Genomic DNA, 22,834 nt, shown 5'->3' on the forward strand with positions numbered 1-22,834 from the left:
CTATGATTATTTTTCAAAAAAAATATCTTTACTTAATAATATATAATATTAATTATTTACTAAAATTAAAAAAATTTTATTAACATTAATTATTAATTGATTGTACATAATTTGTCCAACAAACTGCAATATGCAGAACAAAACTTTCTTAAAAGTAGTGGTGTTTAGAACAATTTTTTTTTTTTTTTGTGAGACCCAGAAGTGTTTTATACGACAATCACCATTCACCGCCCACTTTATTATAGCTAGTAAAGCGATAATACAATAATTATTATTTTTGTTACTTTGTTTTAATATTCTATTGCATTCAATCACTATCATTCAGACTACAAAAATTATAAAAAACCCAAACATAATAAAAATATCAACTTATATTATTATGTTTCCAAAAGCTGTAGAATGCGCTGCATTTGGACTAAATAAGTTGTACATAATAGTAGATACAAAATACAGGTACCTATCAATGTTAGTATTTAGATTAATTAATTGTTAGTTATATCATAGGCCATAGCTAGAAGTACACTATAACTTATTCCTTTATAGATTGTATGGTAAATGTAATTTAATACATTTGTATTAGTTATTAGTTAAAAATTTGAGTCTAAAGGTTCTGTTGGTTCTAAATATGCCGCTGGAATCCAAATTCCAACAATGTTAATATTATATATTCATTTTTTTTTTACTTTCATGAAATACCTAATGTTCACATATATATAATACTATTATTATTATTATTGTTTATTAAACGCCAAAATGGCAATTTTACATAGTATACAAATATGGTAATAAGGTGTAGGTGTGATAATATAAATACAATAAGCTATAAAAGTTAGAACATATAAATAATTAAATACAAAAACAATGATGATAATAATAATTCAGAGTATACATATAATATAGTTATGTTGTATTTAAGTATTAGTAGCAATACTAAAGACTAATTGTTGTTTGCAGCTCTGGGTATGCTATTATTGCAATTTGCAATGTAAAGTATGATTGTGCCCATAAGAGGTCTTGTGATAATATTAATAATAACATCATTTCCTATTCGTACATAGATTTGTTGAACAATAATATATCAATATATAAAAAGAACTATAATTAAATTTTACATCAAAGTACATAATTAAAAAATTATATAAAATATAAATCACACAAACAATAAATATTAAATTTAAAATTGAATTATAAAAGTAGATCATCCATTAAACTTCTTATACGTGCTATTTCATTAGCATCAGTTTTACAACAGCCTCCAAATATTTTCAATCCTTTTTTGTTCCAAATTTTGAGATCATCGATAGAAACTTTATATATTTGAGTATTATCATAACTGAAAACATTAAACTAATTTAAAAAAAAACTTTTTAAATATATAATATGAATACTTTATTTAAATATTAAATTACCAATTTTGAGCAACATCCCAGATGCCACCCCCATTTGGATAAGCAATAAAATTAACATTTTTAGTCTTTACAGACATCAAAAGTGGTGTTATAAATTTTGGGTGCAAACAGTTCATACCAATGGCAATTAACTGTTTACGGTAATCATTTGACCAGAACAGTTCAACAGCACTTGAAAATTTTTCACCGTGACTCAGATGATTGCCATCCTAAATAGGTTATACAAACATCAATGTAGACCAGCGGTTCTCAAACATAATACACAGAAGGCTAGTAGTAGTAGCCAGTAGGTACCAATGTTTGTGATAGATCTAATATTATTAGTAAATATACTTTTAAATGTACCTAAATTATTATTTTTATACATTATTATTGTTAAATAGACATTGAAATTTTGAAAAATTCTATTTTTAGTCATTAGTGATACATCAGGATTCAGGATACCCATATACTTATGTTATTATTTTCTTTTATAAAATTTGTGAAATAACTTTTTATTAATTTTTCTATTAAATTAATTATAGATAAATCCAGCATAAGGTACTCTTTTGGGAAATGAGTTCTCATTTCCCAAACATATCAGTATGAGAGTTGGTCCCTGAGATTCTTCAAAAATTACTCATCTTGATCATAATTAACAATTATTTTTATACATATATATATAAATAAATAATATTTATCTTTTAGTTTTTAACTTTACACCTACATAATTGCTAATAATAATGTTATCTATTAAAACAAAATTTATTTTAATAATATTTTTTTCTTTGCACATATAATACTATAATGTAAAATTATTTAACTAATATTATACATTTCAGTCATATTTATAAAGTGTTTAATACAAGTTATATCAATTACCAGTTGGACATAACATAATACACTTCTCACAAAATATAACAATACATTCTTTTTTTATGTCCAACTTTTGTCATAAAATCATCTATTTTTACAGCTAACTATTGATTCAACATAAACCATCAATGAGTTATTTTTGAATTATTATATATTTTGAGAAAACTTCACAAGTACAGTAGAATAGTATATAGTTATAGAAATTACTTTATATTTAATTATGCATTTATGCTTAATTTTTTTTTCAGATTGGTCTAGGGCGAGAAGCAGCATTTTCTGAAAGCCTTCTGGTTTGACGAACACCTCTTAAGTTAATATATAACAATTATTTATTATGATGGTAAAAATAAAATTACCTTGCACGAGAAAGATAAACATGCTTTTTGGTTTGGAAATTCAGTCAGTATATTTAGCAAAATAGTAGCTTCAATGACTGAAGGTATGGTTTCAAAGAGCATTATATCAACTCCAGCCTCCACCAATGCTTGAATTCGAGGTTTATGCCAATTATATAATTCTTTTAAATTCATGGTGTCTATGTAATTACCATTATATTCTGAACAATCGCGTAATGATGCACCATATGGACCAATAGATCCCATTATTTGTATATTCCTTTCTGTAAATTACTTATCTTAAAAAAATCATAAAATATTTTTGTGATTTGATTTTACTGATACTACTTTTATAAGTAAAGTAATATAGAATAAATTACTTCTATACGCATGTAAGTAATAATATAATATAGAAGTGATGCTTAATTTACAACAATTTAAACGATACAATAGTTAGGTACCTATATTTTCCTCTGTTATTGCCCGTTGACAAATCATAACAGATTTCTTAATTAATTCAAAACTTTGATCATAATCTAGGTTTAAATATTTTTGAAAGCCTCCAATGCTTGCTTGATATGTGATGGTGGTCAAAAAATCAGCCCCAGCTAAAGTATATAATTAATAAGTAAATACAAAATACACATTAAAATTATTAAAATAAAACAAAAACCATTGTTTACTGATATTTGTGATAACTACCTACCTCTAATATAATCTTTATGGCCACAAATAACAGCATCTTCATTGTTTAAAAGCAAATTCGATCCCCAAAGTGGATGTTTCATAACACTGTTAATATCTACATAAGGTGTTATACCACTGATAAAACTACCATCCAAGAGGTACATTTTCTTATTTAGTATCGTTGAATCCATATTCTAGAAGAGATTATTTGTATTGTGTTTAATGAAAATCAAAAAAACTCGTTAAAGTAGGTAGTTCACTTAAAACATTCAACAGGCAACAGCTGATATTAAGTAAAATAAAAAAACGAATCACACATTTTATCGGGTACAGAAGTACAGTGATTGTGTAATCGTGTATTATAATGGAACCTGTAAATTAACCTAATACAGTAATACACTAATACGGTATTAGTGTATTACTAAAACCTTTACAACCTTAAGAATTTACTTGAGGGCCCAGGCAAAAATTGTTTTCTGGAGCGCAATAATAATTTTATACTGTATTTTGGGGTAACACAGTAAAGGGGCCCAGGAACTATAATACGGCAAGGGCCCAGGCAGGAATCCCAGCCCTCCGGCTCTGGCCAGGCCGACCCTGTAGCTGTCCCACTCAGCGTTGCTCAAGCTAAGTCACTTTAGATGAAAACCGTGATTTTTTTACATTATATATGTTAATAATAGCTAACCCGGCAAACGTTGTTGCGGTTGCTAGGATACTATAAATATGTCTAATTACTATTTTTTTTTTAATATTTTTAAATTAATTTTGTTATAATATATACCAACCCCTATTTCAACTTCTTACAACCCTATTTTAGTATTTAAAGAATCCTATGTCCTTTCTCAGTGTCTAAACTATCTATGTATCAAATTTCATTTAAATCGGTTCAGTAGTTTCGGATCCTATTCAATACAATCAAATCTTTTCTCTTTTTTTTTTTTTTTATTAGTATTGATATAGATAATTCATAGGTAGCTATATTTTAATATTATAATCATTGATTAATAATTAAATAACAAGTGCCTACAAATTACAATACCTATCAATCAAATGATTCAAATGGTCAAAGGGCAAAGGCCTAAAAACATATCGCCACACTACATTTTTCAATACAATATTTATCATGCTAATTGTTAGATATTAATGTATAAAACATAAATCATAGAAGTTTTTAAACTGATGTCATAGATAAGTGCTTAAAATTTACAATATGCTATAAAAAGTTCATCCTTAGTATCTCCGTAACAAATTAATATATTTAATACGATTATTTTTTCAAAAATTTCAGAAAAAAAAATGGTCTTATACCATAGGCGGAAATCCATTGAAAAAGTTGGAGGGCTACGATTTTTCTCATAAACCAAAGCCGTTAGGAATGTATTAATTGTATGCAATATGTATGTACAATGGATTTTATTTTCATTTTTATTTAGTGAGATAGATCTCTAAAACTGGAGAGCGAATTTTATTATTTGGGGTCTTGTTAGATTCACATTGGCTAGGAGAAGTGCAGTGAAGATTTTCAGAACTTTATATTTTATAATTAATTCACTACAGAAGTTCAAAAAAAAAAATTAAAACACATTTTATTAGGAGTTTTTTTATATTTTTCAGCTTTATAGTTTTGTAGTGAGTTAATGATTGAAGATAAAGTTCTGAAAATCTTCACAGTACTTCTCCTAGACTAAGTGAATCTAACAAAACCTCAAATAACAAAACCCGTTCTCTAGTTTCGGTAATCTATCACTCTAAATGAAAATCTAACAAAAAATAATAATTTTTTTAACTGTGAAAAATTATTATACACAGTGATTCTTTTATCATAAAATACTCATTATTTCAAAAAGTATTCATGTTTTTGAAAACATTTTTTTACATAATTTCAAGTTTTTAAAAAACAACGTTTTTCTTAAAAAAATTATATTTTTAAATATTTTTTATCCTTATATTTTTTTTAAATTTTTACTTTTTTGAATGACAACATATATATGATATGTTATTATATGTATTATGATAACATATTATTTTAAAATTTCAAAGCAGAATAATTTTCTGGATATTTTGGTACATAAAAATCGAATTTAGGGCGAGTAGTTTACAAGTTTTAAGTATTTAAAGTTTATATGCGCAGAGTGGAGTGGTACGGGGGTTATCCTGAGAAATGTTGATCCACTACTCCGCTTGTCTAAATTTTAAATACGTATAACTCATTAACTACTCACCCTAGATTCGATTTTTATGTATTAAAATATTCAGAAAATTATTTTGTTTTGGATTATGAAAATTAAAATTAAAACTACATGTTGTCATTCAAAAAAGTAAATAACTTAAAAAATATAAGGATAAAAAATATTTAAAAATATAATTTTTTAATAAAAACGTTGTCTTTTTGACAACTTGAAATTATGTAAAAAAATGTTTTCAAAAACAAGAATACTTTTTGAAATATCATGAGTGTTTTATGATAAAAGAATCACTGTATATTGTATTTCCAAATTAATATAATTTTATATATTTTGTTATAATCGACAGACGATACAACAAACCACTATAGGACAGTGTTCCAACTTATAATTTTAATTTTCGTATAAAATATTATGTAAAATATTATACAAACAAATTTATAAAATAAAAATTATTATGTGTTATATTTCTTGTTTTTTAAGAATATAATATACAAAAATGAAACTACAACATTTTTATATTTGCAAGAATGTTTGAGGGGGTCTAGTGGGCTAAGCCCCCTCAATCCCCCCTCGATTTCCGCCAATGTCTAATACGGTTCTAAGTACGCCCATGGAATCCAATATTGCACAACGTCAATACAATATACATATTATGATTATATATTTATATGTATTATGTGTGTAAATGGCCGGGGATTTAGACTTTCAGATGTCCGGGGCAAATCTTTTTTGATATCCTTAGCGGCCCTAGCAGTAAAAATTAAAAATATGTCACATTAAAATTTGTTTTTGACTATAAGAAAGTGATTATTCACAATCATTTAATATAGTATTTGTAGTATTACGTCTTAGATTTATTATCATTAAAATATATTTAAAATAAAAATTATATCTATTCTATTATATATTTATACATAAATTATAAAGATTAAGAATCTATAACTGATATATTTATTTATTATTTTTTTGGTGGGGGAGAGGTTCGTGATTATATTTTAATATTTTATCCTTTAAAAGGGTTTATGGCCCAACAAAGGTTAAGAATCTATGATTTAAGGAATAATTCTATGCTATATCATCAATGTTGAATCATTTAACATGACTATAGTTGAATGATATCTATAATGAGTCCATGCATAAAAAAAATGATTCTGAGCGTCTGCCTATATATTACTAAGTATATTAAAATTGCTTTAGTATAGTAATTTATTCATAGATTCATACGGTAGATTGAATATTTTTTTGCCAATAGCATTGAATTTGAAAATGTTATTATTACATATTTAATTTTAATAATATATTCATTTGTAAATAAAGATTAAATTTGCTTGTTGTGTACAAAATTTAAAAGACACTCCTAAAAAAATTAAAAATTATAATAAATAATTAATAATGGATTCTAAAAATAAAGTATAAAAATAAAACGAAACTCCAAGTAAATGACTTAATACTAGATACCTATATGGCTATAAAAACGAACTATTTTATATTAAAACTGCATTAATTTAAAAAATACCTCTATTATACATTTTATTTACTAAAGGTTGTAAAGGAATAAGAATTTCTATGATCTATACTATATTTTGGACCAAATATCAATACCTATACATCATAAACAGGCAAGTGAAATAAAATATGTGTAGAACTAAAAAATATTTATGTGACTCACTCCCCAATGTGTGCGATCAATTCATATGTAAAGGCATACTAGAACAGTATTAACATGTCGAAAAGCTTGAAAATATTCAACATCAAACCTTATTACTTCACGAGGTTTTATTACGTCACTTACAAAAAAACCTAAAGTATCTGTATACTATCTGTAAAATAGCTGTGTCGGGCTTATTTAATAATAATACATCAAATAAAATATAAAAACCAATTGAATAATATAAAATTAACTTTCATACAAATTACACTTTCAATAGGTACGTTATGCATTCATGATGTAGTATACTAGTATCGTGTCTTACGTAACTATACGCGTTCACGCTATTCACAAAACATTTAACTTGACGATGTTTTATTCACTTAATTTGAGTAAATTATTTACATTAACTTGCCGAGCTTTTAGCTTGCCAGTGGCGTCCTTAGGGAGGAAGGGGTAAATAGGCTAGTCACCCTTCCCGTGGCCATTTTTTCTTAAAATGTTTGTAATTTATAACATTACCTTTAGTAATTTGTGTGTTTATAATTTATATATATATAAATAATAATGTATGAAGTTTATCCCTCCCACTCTATAAAAAAGTCTAGGAACACCACTGTATCTCTGTGGAATGAGTGTGCGAGTGTGCCGAGTGCCCGAGTGGTGATATCCATGCGGTAATCGACGAACGTGATCGATTATTATAGACAAGGTAGTAGTGCACGTAGTACCTATACAGCTCAATGTTTTCTATTGAAAAGGCCAATAAGGAAAAATTGAAAATTACATCTTATTTATCTTATTAAGTTTTGTAATTTTGTCATGTGTGTAGATTGTGTTGTTGAAATTGTTTCTCACGTCTTTTTAATACCTAATTATATATTATTTTATTTATATGCTAAATTCAGTATCAAATATCAATTATTTTTTATTACGATATCCCAGATATAGATTATATAGGTACACAATGCAAATGGATAAGTGTATAATACAAAGCAATAAGCAGGTTTTTTTAAGGCAGTGCACCTTGAGTGATGTATGAATATATTATACAGTTAACTCTCAGGAACTTAAACCTTGATAATTCGAAATTTTCAATATCTCAAATAAATATAATTTCCCTTCAGATAACAATAATACTTATAATTGGTAACAAAATATTAAATAATCGAAAGTAATTACTAATTAACCTTACACTAATAATTTAAATAAAATACTATGTAAAATATTTAAAAAATACAATGTATACAATTTATAAATAATGATAAAGTAGCTATACTTATAATATGTTTTTTGATATTTCGAAATTTTTTTTTCAATTTTTTTTATTGGCTTAGGAAGATTGGCAGCAAAAAAAGAGAACAAAAACCAAAATAATATATGCCTAGGTATATGTTATTATTAATATTTATAGTAAATAATTTATTTAGAATATGCGCAAAGTATATTAGTATATAGTAATTCTATATTAGTATAAACCATCAATATAGGACAATTTTATTTTTTCAAAATAGATTACCATTTAATAATACCTACATGGCTACATAATATAGGTACTAGATAGTAGGTACTTGATATACATTTAATATTAAAAATGTATACGATATAAAATACGACATTATAATATTACACAGAATGATAGTAGTATAGTTTTAAATATTAATTTAAATTATTACTATTAAATATTTATCAACAAATATAAATCCCAGTCCATGGAGATTTTATTGGCGTTTAAAAAATCTCTTGAGAAGGTTAAGGGGATTCGATACCGTGATTTTCTGTTTTTGTCTAACGCACGCGCGGCATATAGGATTCTGGATTTTAGACAGATCCTTTGCCAATCATACCAATTGATCCAATGAAGCGATAAAAATTCTAAAAACAGATCTGAATTTGTCGTCGAGTCTACTTGAAATTGACTTTCCCAGATTTTTGATTTTAACTTCTTCAAAAATTGAAATACGGTAATTTTTAATTACTCTTTTTTAACATATATTTTTTTAGGAATTTGGAGGAAAATATTAAAGCTGTGAGAAAGTCGATTCCAAATAGACTTGACGACGAATTCAAATCTGTTTTCAGAATTCTTATCGCTTCATTAGATCAATTGGTATGTTTGGCAAAAAACATGTCTAAAATACTATATCACGCGTATATTAGACAAAGACAGAAAATCACGGGATGGAATCTCCTGAAAATACTCGTGCATGTTAATGTTAAAAAAAGATTCAAAATTCAACTCCCATCAATTTATTAATATTTATTGATAGGTATATATTTTAGATAATTATTCATATTTCAGTATTAAATCACTTAAATACATTTTATAAGTTCATGAAAGGAAGTCCTATATAGAAGAAATTCTACGGCGAGTTTTTTATATTACCTATTACCCATTTACCCCCTTTTAAAATGACGCCAATGCCCGATAGTAGCCAAACAGTCACGCATGGGTAGATAAAATGACTATACTACACTCCTAGTGGAACAAATAGTAAGTGCCAAATTTCAAAATTTGAGGTTATTTCATATTCAGCATAATTGAATAATTACGAATATTTTTTTTCCTTATGAAAATACCGTAATTCCATTAGAGATGCCTTTAAAATGCATTATAAAATGTCGTATCGACCAAAATATTGTCAAATACTAGGGAAAAACGCAGAATGTACATACATGTAGTTTATCCTAGAGAATAAAGCAGTATATGAATGGAGATACTACTTATTTTACTAGTAAAATAATTTCTCAATGTAAATACTGCATATTTGCCTAGTAATCTTATCTAAAACGGATTTGCAGTATGTACACTTTATTTTATCACTAAATGGTCGTGACTTACTAGACAGTCACACACGCCATGTACCAAATGTTTTTGTCAAAAACATTTATATTACATATATATTTAAATTTTAATTTATATAAATGTGTACTTTTTATAATAAAAAGTTTATTTTTATTTTAATACACAATAATACTAGATACAAAATGCAGTATCTCCTTAAATATAAAAAAAAACCAAAATAATATGATCTAAGTACAAAAAAGATATTTCAAATAATTAAGAATGCCTATGACTAATAATTAATAAATAAAAAGTGGGTAAAAATAATTATTTTAAGGTAAAAAACAAGGAAATTGAAAAACTCATTTTCCCAATAATTCAATTATTAGAGATACTGCTTGTTCCACTAGGAGGGCAGTATATGAGTGTATGACTAGGTACATAGACTAAATAACTTATTGGTATATCACCGTAATATCATAATTATCCTATATTACCTACTTGTAAGTCAAATGAAAAAATTTTAACTGAATTTTATTTTTTCAGTTTGTTAACTAATTTGATGACATTTTTTTCTTGTTAAGCCAATTGGATTTCTGCTAATTAGTGAAACTTAATTTTGAATAATATATATAAGAATTAAGGACATATAAAAAGATGTTACTCACCTCAAAATCCAATTTTAAAGTATCGTCAACTCTTAAGAATTCAAAACATTTTTAGGAGTCGTTATTTCATCATAATATTATGTCAATACGTATAATCCGTAACTTGTCCTACAATCATAGTCATCACAGATTAATTAAATGAAACAGTGTTGATAAATTAATGTTTCATTTAATCTAAATTATATGAGGATCATAGAAGTTGACCAGAAAACAATAATAAATAATAAAATAAAACACTAAGTAAATATCTTAACATAAACATCTAAATGCATACAAATAATGAAACCATGATTATATATAGGTAAGTCAATAAACTTAAAATGTAAACATCACTTTAATGGGATTTTCATTGACAAATATATATTAAGTTAAAACCCATTGTAAATTTTAAATATTAATTAATAAAAATAAAAACACGGAGTCAGTATTGTGAAGTACTGTCAATATACTCATATTAATAGACAAATTTTAATATTTGTTAATTTATCTATGAGTTAACCTTAGACTATAACTGTTAAATATGTTGATAGAAAAACATTCAACAAAGTCATTTATATATTAATATTTTATACATGTATATTTTAAATAAGTTACAATAAAATTACATTTAATCATCAGTCTAAGCATTATTATTTTTATCACCAAACTTAAAATTAATCGATAACTTGTGATGTTAAAAAGTACTTATAATGTATGAGTATGGATGTACTTAAATTATTATTTAGTAGAAAATAATGTTGATAAACTTCGACCATAAAACTGTTTATCATGGTAAAATTATTAATAGTTCATTCAAAATTGTTAGCAATGTATCAAATGCACTAATAGAAATTAATTAATAACATAAGATAAATTAATATAAACCAGCCTTTTTAATTTTAAATAACAAATTATTTAAATAAAAACTATTAGCTGTTAAATTAGTTTTTGACATTTGTATTAAAATAAGAAAAATCTCATTTAATAATATCAATATTATTAAAATGAGTATTTTAAACAATGTAGGTTTTTAATTCAAAATCTTTGTTAAGTTTTAAACAGTTTTTATGATAAATATTTTATTTTACTTGATGTATTATTTTTTTATATGATAAATTAATACTTTCTTGATGACTCTATAGGAACAAACTATGAAACAGTTAATGATAATAATTATTTAATTACATTTATTAATTGTTTAAAAGTCGATTTTTAAGAACAGAATTAACTTATAAGGCACCTAAGGAATAGGAAATATTACAAGTAAAATGGAAATGAATTTGGAAATTGTTTTTAAGTTATTAAGGGCACACATTTTGGCCTAAAGATGTTTATTACAAAAAAAAAAAAAGTAATAAAACAAAACGTATTATTTATACCTTTCAAAAAAAAAAAAAAAAAAAAAATATACATTTTTTTTACATAATCTGGTGACATAGATAACAGTCTCCATAGTAACTATAGTTGCTTACTACTCATACACAGCGTTGTGAATACCTGTGTGTCATAAATCATAATCTAACATCTATTTACACTACACCAAATAAATATTATTGGTGTTCTTTCTTATACACATGCATATACATATATATGAATATGTATAAAATAAAATATATACATACACATATATATGTAAAATATAAATTATTAATTTTCATGACGGTGTGAGAACAACGCAGTGCATTGTAGTAAAGTAACACTTATGAACATAGTAACAATCCGTAAACTTTTCATACTTCACGCTTATATCTAAACAATGCTAACAAAAGAAAAAGAAAAAAAAACCAAAAACAACTTGTACATAGCACTCAGTATTAGCATTAAGTATAGACGAAAATAAGCTCCTATGAACATGTTTCCACGTTGATGCGTTTATTAGTTTTGGAAAGACAGCGTGTCCGTACATAAATAACTTTCAATTTATTTGCACTCTTATAATAAATATTAAATAATATTTGTTTTACAACTACAAATTTACATGTAAATTAAAATTTAATTATAAAAATGACTAGGAACACAGTGGGCTTTGACGCGCGCGATTTTAAATGTTAACGCCACAGTTCTTTTATTTTTTTCAATGCATTTTGTGGCAGTGACGATTTAACTACATAAGTGGAGCATATGCTTTTATGCACATATATTTTAATGTATTCATTATATACATATGAAAAAAAAATATAAATATATGTATACCGCGGGACCAACAGGATGTTTTCCGAGTTGAATGAATTTGTCTTTAAATATTAGACATTTTCAAATGTACGAATAAATAAAAAAAAAAATTATGTGAATATTTAAAAAAAAATTGACAGCTTCATAAAAAATCGCTGTATAGTTCTATTTAATTATATAATTTTTTTTTCAAAAAAAAAAAGCAAACGCAATTTTTATTTTTAAATTTAATTTTAAAATATTTTTTCAGAACTAATTATTAATTTTATATAACTTTGTTAAATATACTTTTTTCTATATAATAAATATGATTGTTTTAGATTTAAGAAAAAAAAATCGTCGAAAAAGGACGATCCTCATGGTTTTTTTTACGTTTTTGGTATTTTTGTTATTTTTTTTTAATTTTATTTTTTATTTTTTTTTTATATTTTAAGTTATCATTTACTTTGTCTTATTTTTTTTAAGTTTCAATATTGGACGCGCATGTATTATCTTACATCTTGGGTTTGGTTTTTTCGTTTTTGCCGTTTGTGTGACATTAAATTACCAAAATGTGGTTGGTAATTTCCCGTATACTGGTGTTTATTTCCCGTGTTTGGCCGGTAGTTTTGATGGTGGTTATAATTATTATTATAATTGTTGTTTGTAAAACCACGATGTTGGTAATTATTAGCTGGACTAGTGCATATTATCCTTTGAGTACGTGTAGGTGGGTGATTACCTAAACAAGTTTAAATTACTTAACATTAATTTATGATTGATTGAAAATATTTTTCATTGATAGTTACCAGTGTTAATCATTTGATAATTCTGTTGATTATTCCAACTATTATGTCTATGATAATGTGGATTTTTACGTCTGGGTTGGTAATTACTATTCTGATCATTGTGGTCACCAGCATCACTTAATTTTTCTATACTACTCTCAGAATCCTAATAAATATATTTTATATTAATTTTACATGAAATATGAGGATAAAAAAATAAATTTACATTCACACTTACAGATTCAGCTGATCCAGAACCAGAAGATACTGTAGAAGCTCTACTACTAGTAGTTGTAGACACACTAACATTGTTACTAATATTACTAGTGGTCAAATAATTATTAATTATCACTCTTTGAGTATTTTGTAAGGCATAAGTATCTCTAACCCACTGCCGGTAAAGTATAACTTTGTCATTAACTCGTACTATTCGTCCAAGTATACTGTAACAAAAAGTGTAGTAATTTGTATTACTTATTTGCATTAAAATAATTTAAATTAATTTAAACATATGAGTATAATTTAATAGTTGAAAACAAATGTTCAATTATTTTATAATTTTAATGCATTAAAAACAAACCTAAAACTAGGTGAAACAATTTGGGGGTCGAGGGCAGCTTTTAATGTAGTAAATGCATATTCAAATACACTTTTTACTTGAAGAGCACCATAAGAACCACGGCCAATATCGTTTCCAGGAGTTAATGGATCCTCTATACATAAAATACTTGGCCTATGACCATCAGCCATGTCTTTTTGGACCTGTAAATAATACATTAATTAATGCTTGTACTATAAGAACTATATAGAATATTTTATTACTTCGTCTTTAGATATGTATTGTCCACCATCTTTCACACGTATAGCTGTATGCATATAGTTAAATTTTTTGCCATAAAGTTCAAAGAACTCTATTAACAATACACCTAGATTGGCAGTGGGATAATTTAAATCTCCTCTAGGATGTAACTATACACAAAATAAACATAAGTGATATTTAAAAAAAAATATACATAGAACATTTTATAATTTATAGTACCTGTAAAAAACTGACGACCATAAGGATCAAACTGTAAGAAGATATACCTCCATAGAACACTTCATTCATGTCCCTCTGGGCTAAAAATTGTTTCAACACTAATACAAGTTTAGGAAGCATTGGAAAAACATCCATATAGTGTTTTATCATTTCAGCTGATTTAACACCATTATTCATGTTAAAACTAATATCCACTCTAACATCAGTAGCCTTATCTGTCATTTTAACGATTGGAACCTAAGAAAAAAAATCATGGAAATATAAATTTAAAATACTTTAAATGATAGATATTAGATCAGTAATAATTAGATGATATTTAGTATTGAGGTAAGTAAATAACTTACCGATGCTTTGTCAAGAACTTGAATGTTTTCGTTACAGACACTATTTTTAAGTAGAGCTTGAGCAAGTGAATGCAATGGTAACGTATCCCATTCACCTATAACTACTAGATCCATATCGCTAAAGTATAAACAATAGTAAATTTCAAATAAATGAACAGTTTAAATTATAAGATTAGACTTGAAAACAGGATATTTATGAGAATACTTTACCTAGTGGGTAAATAAAGTCCTGTTCGAAAACTACCAAATACTTCAACTTTAGCTTTAGGCCATTCAGCATGTATAACATTGGTAACACGTTCCAGTACATCAAGCCGCATGCTATGCTCTTCTGGTGTGGCTGACATATACGCAAAAAAGTCTTCTATCTCTTTATGGAGTCTAAATAATTAAAATAATGATAAGATTTTTTTTTTTTTAATTTTACTTTAAACATACGTGCAAATTGGTTGGCGGTCATAACTCTTTCCATGTCTCCATGGACACCCACCAAATTTGCCAATGTAATGTGCTTGCATTTTGTTCATGTCGTATGTACTGGCTATGTTTGTGAACAAGCCTTGCTCATATAGATTATTAGTCTTGATTTCTTGTTCGTCTATAGAAAAATCAAACTTCCAATCCAATGGCAACGTATATTTGTCGTCGTCTTCTTCCTCTTGAACAGTTTCAGTACTATATTTATCGTCACTGTCGGTATCTTCAGAGGAGTCCAAAATTCTGGACCAAAATTCTTGAGCGGGACCTACTTGTTCTGGTTGCAGCCAACCTATCTGAGGATCCATTTAATTCATCACTAATGATGTATCGCACACTACAAAAAAGTACAATTTAATATTAGGTTTAGTTATAGAAGTGTATCTACATTAAATGAAGCAACCAAAATTTAATAGAAATAAAAGATTACAGAAGTTAATTTAATAATTGTGTGCTGTTTTATTAACATTATCGTGAAATATTTAAAAAAAAATACTTTGAAAGCCATTTGAAGTAAAAAAAAAATTCTTTTTACTATTATTTATTAATAAGATATTTTAATCAAAGAATTAAAATGTATTAGCCTAACATAAATTAAGAATTGTATGTTATACATTTCATGTGCTACTGAAATTAATTAAATATTAACTGTTGGTAAACATTAATTAAAACTAAGTACTGAATTTTCTTGATAATTAAAACATAACGCATGCATATTTTTAGTTAAGTAAGAATTTAAGCAAATAAGTACTTCATATGACCCTCACAATTTGTATGAAAGCTGAAAGTTGATAAATTCAAATAATGAAGATTTAAGAATAAAAAAAAGCTTATGCTTAATAAGTCTTTCTCATAAAAATTTAAAGATGCAAGTGAAGAAATAATAATAGTTATAAGATATAAAGTGATAGGTAAATAAGTAGAAAACTGAAAATATACTTTTACATAAACATGATTCAAATACCTAGAAATATTAACAGCAGGATTCATTGCGCCTGAAGAGACAATTCTTATTTTCTGAATATCAATCACCTTAAACCCAAATGTTCACACTATTAACTATATTTTAAAATAATTTTTATTAAGTAAAATATTTAATGTGGGTGTATCTAAATTATACAGTTATTATTGTAGTTCTTACATTGTAATGATTTCTTTTCATTAAAACATATGCAACCCCGCCCATTAAATGTCTTGTTAAATTGAGGTTTTAAAAACTTCTATGAATTAAATAACAATAAAATTTACCGAAATAGGGAAGGATTTCTTCCAACAGTTACATGTAAGTTATAACAGTAACGACCTATATCTCCTTCACAAAATATATTCTGAAATAAAATATTTTTGAGCTATACACCACCACATAGTTGTGAATAAAGGTTTCAAAATACAACCACCTGCAACAGTTTGCATGTAGATTAAAAACTGCTCTAGGCCACGGGGAAAATACAGCACTGTTTCATGATAGCCCAGGAAACAGACTAATTTTGCCAATAAAACATAACAGACGTATAATAACATTATGCGTTGAATACATCACCAGGATGAGGACGATTGCCATTGCATCCGATCCTTAATACCTTGATAATGATAAGTTCTGTGAGGGGGGAGAAGGCAATAGAGAAATTGATTCATATAATTAATGATATTATGTTGAAAATATATACTCAAAATCAGTTGACAAGAAAACCGTCGATAAGGGTGGAGGGGGGGTTAGGTGCGAAAGTTTTCACAGGGCGGACACGGTTGTCTGCTGACGGGGCGGGGATATAAAAGCGCGTGTGGTCCATGAGTGTCAGTGGCCACGGCATAAGGGTGGACGTGAGGCACATGTGTCCACGCACGGATGGCTGGCCGGTGGTCACCCGAAACGGCCATTTTGCGGATAGATATTATACTTACTTACCGATGGTACGATAAATCCGACGTGAACGTCGACTGGCGACTGCGGTCCGGTTACGACTGTTCCGGGACGACGTGTTTACGACGGTGGTCCCGTGAAATTTAATACGCCATTCGGACGTTTATCATTTTTAAAATGAAAACACAAAACAGTAATAATAACACACATGCGTATACATGAATTTGGTGTAATATGTGTACCGTGCATGTGTGTGTGTTATATACGTGTGTGGATGTGTGCGTGTAATTTTTGATTTTCGAAAATCAGAATATTTTAATATTGTGTTGTCCGGAAAAAAAAATTGATTGCTGTTTTCGGATAGAGCCAAAAAGGAAACACCACTACTACGACCACTAGACCACTACTACTATATATATATATATATATATAATAATTATTATTATAGTTTACTACTCTACTATTGTTCGTCTTGGAAACAAAAAAAACTTATGATAAGACGGCAAGACATCGGCAGCGATTCCGTGTATTTTTTTTTGCCAAATGACCAACAACACGCCGTGAGATTTAAGCCGAAAATCTATTTCCGTGTTCAGCTCACAACAGTTATTATAATGTAATAAATATCCGCGGCGTTATTAAAATATTATTATTCGTCGTATGAGAGGGAGCGATTTACAGTGTGAGAGGTGGAAAAAAATTATAATAAAAAAATTACATACACTAGTACACCACTCGCACACACGTTTGTTTTGCGTGTGTTTTTCATGGTTTTCTCAAATGTATTGGCGAATGGCGACAGACTGGTTTCCCACCCATAATCTCTATCGATAACGCACTCGCGCGATAGTCCGGCTGCGGCGGCGTGCCGGTCGACCTTCCCCTTCTCTGCCCCTCCGACCAATACTTTATTTCGGTGTACTGTACTCATAGATAATATAATATAATGTGTATGTACCATCACAGGAACGCTGAAAAGTGATTAGTGAATACAAGAATATCGAGTTCTCCTTCACGACCATTAGATAATAATAATAATAATAATAATTTCTACCACAAATCACGACACATCGTATACAAAACTGTTAGCGTTCGCTCCGCTCCGTTCACTTTACACAAAGCTGTGCGAGAGGAACGTTTGAATTTCCATCAACAACAACGCTGAGTACTGTCTACACTCTCACCTACGTCGACCACCGCCTAAAAAAAAACCTTCCTTTGAAAAATGTCCGGAAAAGTGCTACTCACCGACGATGTGGCATACAAGGCTCTGGCTGAACACTACGCGTCCGCGGGATCGTCGCTGAATATAAAAAATCTGTTCACCTGTGATAGTGACCGTTTTGACAAGTTCAGGTGAGATGCGATTATAGTATATTATTTATGAATTATAATTCGTCCTGTCTGATTTGGCACCATGCTGGATCTAACCTTTTGACAGTTATATTAGATATTAATTACCAGGGGCTTAGCAGATATGTGTGAGACTGTACTTGAAGTACTTCCGCCACGACTCCAGAGTATTTAAATGACTGGAGAATTTTTTGATAAATATCAAAATAGAATTAGGTCTATTTCTGAAATAATATTATTACTTATTAACGGATATAACTAAAACAAAATCTATTTGAGTGCTAAGATCTTTGTTAACACCTTCTAAATGTCTCATTGATGTAGTGTTCACAAAACCAGTATTTTAAATTTGAATTTTCCAAGTCTTAACTTTTGTGTATAAATAACATTTTGTGAAGTTATTCACGAGTATCGTCTTTATCTTTCTCTTTTAATTCTTATCTACGTATAAATAATTTAGGGAATATCCATAATGCGATTGTTTGGTTTCTTAATTAAATGTGTTTAAAATTTTAAGCTAATTATCCTAAATTATTATATTGAATTAATAATTAACATAATACTTAAAAATAGATATTATTACTTATTTAATATCTTATGTAGGTATTAGGTGGTTTAAGGTTTATAGACTAATTTGATTCTAAATAAAATTTATAATAATTTTAACTTTCTTATTTATACCTATCATGTGTTACGACTAAGTATTTGTTTTACATGTGAAAATGCAGTCATAGATATATAATAAAAATAATAAGAATTGACTCTCAAATAAAACTAAATTTAAGTCATTACTAAACCTATATAATATATATCATGAAAAGTGAATTGTATCAAGGATTATGTAATGAAAGGAACAATATGGTCTATGGGTTGTGGTCAATGGTCATTTTTTTCAAGGTTATTTTTTTTTTTGATTGTGAAAAATTATGTTTTCCTGGATCTTGTAACCTTGTGTTCTTATATCAATTTGACACATAAAAATTGAATGATTATATTATACTTAATTGTTTTTTTTTCTATATTTTAGCTTACGATTAACTACACCAAATGATGGTGATGTATTACTTGATTATTCAAAAAACCGTGTGAATGAGAAAACTTTAGAACTATTGTTTAATTTGGTAAGAAAATATATTTTATTTATTATTATTATTTACTGACCTTAAAAAAGATATGAATGCCCTTGAAATTATTTTGTGAAAGTTTATTTGCTTATTAAAATATGTAACAGACATTTAAACTTATACAGTGTATTATTGTAAGGATTATATACAAATGATTTAATAAACTTAGCTTTGTAGAAAAAAGTCACACGGAGTATTCTGTTATGTGTGTTTAAATATTGTCTAGTACAAAATTATTATTAAAATAAGATAAATTTCAAAGAGTGATAAGTTAAATAAATTTATAAGTAAATAAAAGTATTATTAAAAGTTATATAATAATTTTTAATTTCAATTGATTTAGGCAAAAGCTCGTAAAGTTGAAGAGGCTAGGTCTGCTATGTTTGGTGGTGAGCGAATTAATGTAACAGAAAAACGACCTGTATTGCATATAGCCTTACGTAATCGATCTAACAAACCAATAGTAGTTGATGGTCAAGATGTAATGCCAGAAGTTAACAATGTTCTGAAGCACATGAAAGAATTCACTGAACAAGTAATACTTGTACCATAATTATCTTGAAAATTTAAAAATTTTAAAACATTTTTTGTGAAGGTAATATCAAAGAAATGGATAGGATTCACAGGAAAACCTATTGAAGATGTAGTCAACATTGGTATTGGGGGATCAGATTTAGTAAGTGTTTTTATAAAATGTTAAACTTCTACAACTTAAGCTATATGGTAACTTTAATTCTTCAACTTTTAAGTTTAAAAAAAATGTTTACAAAATAATAGATTTTTCTTTTTGCACCCTATTGTGTATACAAAAAGTTCATAATTTAAACTAATTAGATATTAGATCTGAGGTGTATTTAGATTAAGTATATTTTGTTTTGTGTTTATTATATCATTATTATATTTTAGTTTTAATAGTCATAATATTTTATTTTTGTTTAATTATTATAATTATTAGTTATTAGCTATTATTTAATAATTCACCTAAACACTAACAATAATAAGGTGATCAAAATGTTTTTATCTAGTATCACGTGATTTGAGCTTAAACTTTTTCAAGGTTACAAACCAGTTAGTTGACTATTCAGTATTCATATAATTGACTCCATGTTAAAATATTTTTTTGTTCAAACTCAAACAAATGCTGATATTATCTTATCTTTGTAATGATAATTGGTTATTAGAGCCAATTTATAGTATTGTTTCACCTTTAAATGTTTGCAATGTCAATTAATTAATATATTTTTAGATGGTATCTATTAATTAAAAAATTTATTAATCGTGGATTATACTCAGTTAATATAATTCAAATTTGTATCTAATGATTTTTCCAGGGTCCATTAATGGTTACAGAAGCATTAAAACCTTATGCTATAGGCCCCCATGTTCATTTTGTGTCTAATATTGATGGAACACATTTAAAAGAAGTATTGAAGAAGGTTAATCCTGAAACAGTATTGTTTATAATTGCTAGTAAAACATTTACTACTCAAGAAACTATAACAAATGCAACATCTGCTAAGAAATGGTTTTTGGAAACTGCTAAAGATGTAAAATAATACATACACATTTTTATTACTTATAAGCCATAGTTATAAGCTAATTTTAATCTTCGATTTGATATAGGAATGCAGTGTAGCTAAACATTTTGTTGCACTCTCTACCAACAAACAAAAAGTGACAGAGTTTGGAATCGATGAATGCAACATGTTTGGTTTTTGGGACTGGGTTGGAGGACGTTACTCACTTTGGTCAGCTATTGGTCTTTCAATATGCTTATCTATTGGTTTTGAAAATTTTGAATCTTTATTAAGTGGTGCGCATTTCATGGATCAACATTTTGTGAACACTCCATTGGAGAAAAATGTAATTTTTTTTATATATACATATATTACTTACATCATTAACATCGTTTTTCATTTTTTTTATTCCAGGCACCTGTTATTTTGGCTTTATTAGGAATCTGGTATCACAACTTCCATGGTGCTGAAACACACGCACTTCTTCCTTATGATCAATATTTGCATAGATTTGCTGCATACTTTCAACAAGGTGACATGGAATCTAATGGAAAATCTGTCACTTTAAATGGTACTCCAATTTCATCGTATTCTACTGGGCCCATTGTCTGGGGTGAACCAGGTACAAATGGTCAGCATGCATTTTACCAACTAATTCATCAAGGTACTCGTCTCATACCTGCTGATTTCATTGCTCCTGCTGTCACCCATAGTTGTATAAGTGGAGGAATACATCACCAGGTAGCTTAAGTTCAATTGAAAACCAAAATTTTTCTTAATTATTTATTTACAGATTTTGATGGCTAATTTTTTGGCTCAAACTGAAGCACTGATGAAAGGTAAGACTCCAGATGAAGCACGCAAAGAACTTGAGGGATCAAATTTAGACTGTGTCGAACTTGAAAAGCTTGTTGCACACAAAACATTTTCTGGAAATCGTCCAACCAACTCGATCGTATTTAAGCAGATTACTCCATTTACCTTGGGATTATTAATCGGTAAATACAATTTTATTATTTATTTTAAATATATAGATAATTTAACAGGTCATTAATTAATAAATAAAATGATTAAATTATCAATCTTTTTAATAATATGTTCTATTTATAGCTTTGTATGAACAAAAAATATTTGTCCAAGGTATTATTTGGGATATCAACTCATTTGACCAATGGGGGTAAGTTATTGTTTTTTTTTTTTTTTATTGCACCATAAAATGTTTTGGGTAATTCATTAATGGTATTGTTTTAGTGTTGAACTGGGCAAACAGTTAGCTAAAAAGATTGAACCTGAACTTCAAACACCAAACAATATTACAAGTCACGACTCATCTACCAATGGTCTCATCAACTTTATCAAATCCCATTGGTCATAGACTATGTAGGATTAATCCAGTCTACTATTGTTATTATTTATTAAATTGTTTATTTAGAAGGCTGTAGTATTTATGTGGAAACAAATTGTACTTTTATCATTTGTTTAATTATTGTGTAATAAATTATTAGAATGTGATATTAAATCACTTAACATCCAATATATTACTTTTTTTTTATTGCTATATTTAGCTATTATAGTTAAAATATATAAAGCTTATTGTTTTCAGATTTTTTGTCAATTCTTTAGTT

At 27.3% G+C, this 22,834-nt stretch overlaps 3 protein-coding genes across 8 annotated transcripts; 1 reads left to right on the forward strand and 2 right to left on the reverse strand.

The window, feature by feature from the left end:
* Window positions 1–804: 804 nt before the first annotated feature.
* On the reverse strand, window positions 805–10,714 carry LOC113548553 (homocysteine S-methyltransferase YbgG-like). The gene is made up of 6 exons (XM_026949495.1): window positions 10,577–10,714; window positions 3,306–3,480; window positions 3,061–3,207; window positions 2,621–2,883; window positions 1,410–1,618; window positions 805–1,333 (listed from the first exon to the last, which is right to left on the reverse strand). The coding sequence occupies exons 2-6, from the start codon at window positions 3,475–3,477 to the stop codon at window positions 1,186–1,188; spliced, it is 939 nt and encodes a 312-aa protein (XP_026805296.1). The 5' UTR covers window positions 3,478–3,480; window positions 10,577–10,714; the 3' UTR covers window positions 805–1,185.
* Window positions 10,715–13,016: 2,302 nt separating this feature from the next.
* Window positions 13,017–18,046, reverse strand: LOC113547991 (terminal nucleotidyltransferase 4A-like). 6 transcript variants are annotated; one of them, XM_026948604.1, is made up of 12 exons: window positions 17,261–18,046; window positions 16,603–16,751; window positions 16,319–16,386; window positions 15,316–15,691; window positions 15,088–15,258; window positions 14,878–14,995; window positions 14,534–14,770; window positions 14,317–14,463; window positions 14,075–14,256; window positions 13,733–13,937; window positions 13,516–13,660; window positions 13,017–13,448 (listed from the first exon to the last, which is right to left on the reverse strand). In XM_026948604.1, exons 4-12 carry the CDS (start codon window positions 15,660–15,662, stop codon window positions 13,216–13,218), a joined length of 1,785 nt encoding a protein of 594 aa, XP_026804405.1. In that variant the 5' UTR covers window positions 15,663–15,691; window positions 16,319–16,386; window positions 16,603–16,751; window positions 17,261–18,046; the 3' UTR covers window positions 13,017–13,215. The 6 variants fall into 6 exon arrangements, with proteins under 6 accessions (XP_026804405.1, XP_026804406.1, XP_026804404.1 ...); XM_026948605.1 differs by having other exon boundaries at window positions 17,257–18,046; XM_026948603.1 differs by lacking the exon at window positions 16,603–16,751.
* Window positions 18,047–18,256: 210 nt separating this feature from the next.
* Window positions 18,257–22,745, forward strand: LOC113547995 (glucose-6-phosphate isomerase). The gene is made up of 10 exons (XM_026948615.1): window positions 18,257–18,571; window positions 19,596–19,689; window positions 20,036–20,227; window positions 20,288–20,368; window positions 21,024–21,239; window positions 21,316–21,555; window positions 21,624–21,950; window positions 22,003–22,207; window positions 22,320–22,386; window positions 22,461–22,745. Exons 1-10 carry the CDS (start codon window positions 18,441–18,443, stop codon window positions 22,582–22,584), a joined length of 1,677 nt encoding a protein of 558 aa, XP_026804416.1. The 5' UTR covers window positions 18,257–18,440; the 3' UTR covers window positions 22,585–22,745.
* Window positions 22,746–22,834: the final 89 nt, after the last annotated feature.

This window comes from Rhopalosiphum maidis, chromosome 4 (genome assembly GCF_003676215.2).
Source record: "Rhopalosiphum maidis isolate BTI-1 chromosome 4, ASM367621v3, whole genome shotgun sequence".
NCBI lineage: Eukaryota > Metazoa > Arthropoda > Insecta > Hemiptera > Aphididae > Rhopalosiphum > Rhopalosiphum maidis.

What these genes read in the sequence shown, in the direction of transcription:
- LOC113548553 (XM_026949495.1), bottom strand. Translation starts at nt 3,477, where the DNA reads ATGGATTCAACGATACTAAATAAGAAAATGTACCTCTTGGATGGTAGT. An exon ending in CCATAAAGATTATATTAGAG is followed by an intron (nt 3,208 to 3,305) that starts GTAGGTAGTTAT and finishes TATATACTTTAG; the next exon opens with CTGGGGCTGATTTTTTGACC. An exon ending in AATAACAGAGGAAAATATAG is followed by an intron (nt 2,884 to 3,060) that starts GTACCTAACTAT and finishes AGTAATTTACAG; the next exon opens with AAAGGAATATACAAATAATG.
- LOC113547991 (XM_026948608.1), bottom strand. Translation starts at nt 15,662, where the DNA reads ATGGATCCTCAGATAGGTTGGCTGCAACCAGAACAAGTAGGTCCCGCT. An exon ending in TGGTCGTCAGTTTTTTACAG is followed by an intron (nt 14,464 to 14,533) that starts GTACTATAAATT and finishes TTTTGTGTATAG; the next exon opens with TTACATCCTAGAGGAGATTT. An exon ending in AATACATATCTAAAGACGAA is followed by an intron (nt 14,257 to 14,316) that starts GTAATAAAATAT and finishes TATTATTTACAG; the next exon opens with GTCCAAAAAGACATGGCTGA.
- LOC113547995 (XM_026948615.1), top strand. Translation starts at nt 18,441, where the DNA reads ATGTCCGGAAAAGTGCTACTCACCGACGATGTGGCATACAAGGCTCTG. An exon ending in GTATTGGGGGATCAGATTTA is followed by an intron (nt 20,369 to 21,023) that starts GTAAGTGTTTTT and finishes TGATTTTTCCAG; the next exon opens with GGTCCATTAATGGTTACAGA. An exon ending in TTTTGGAAACTGCTAAAGAT is followed by an intron (nt 21,240 to 21,315) that starts GTAAAATAATAC and finishes GATTTGATATAG; the next exon opens with GAATGCAGTGTAGCTAAACA.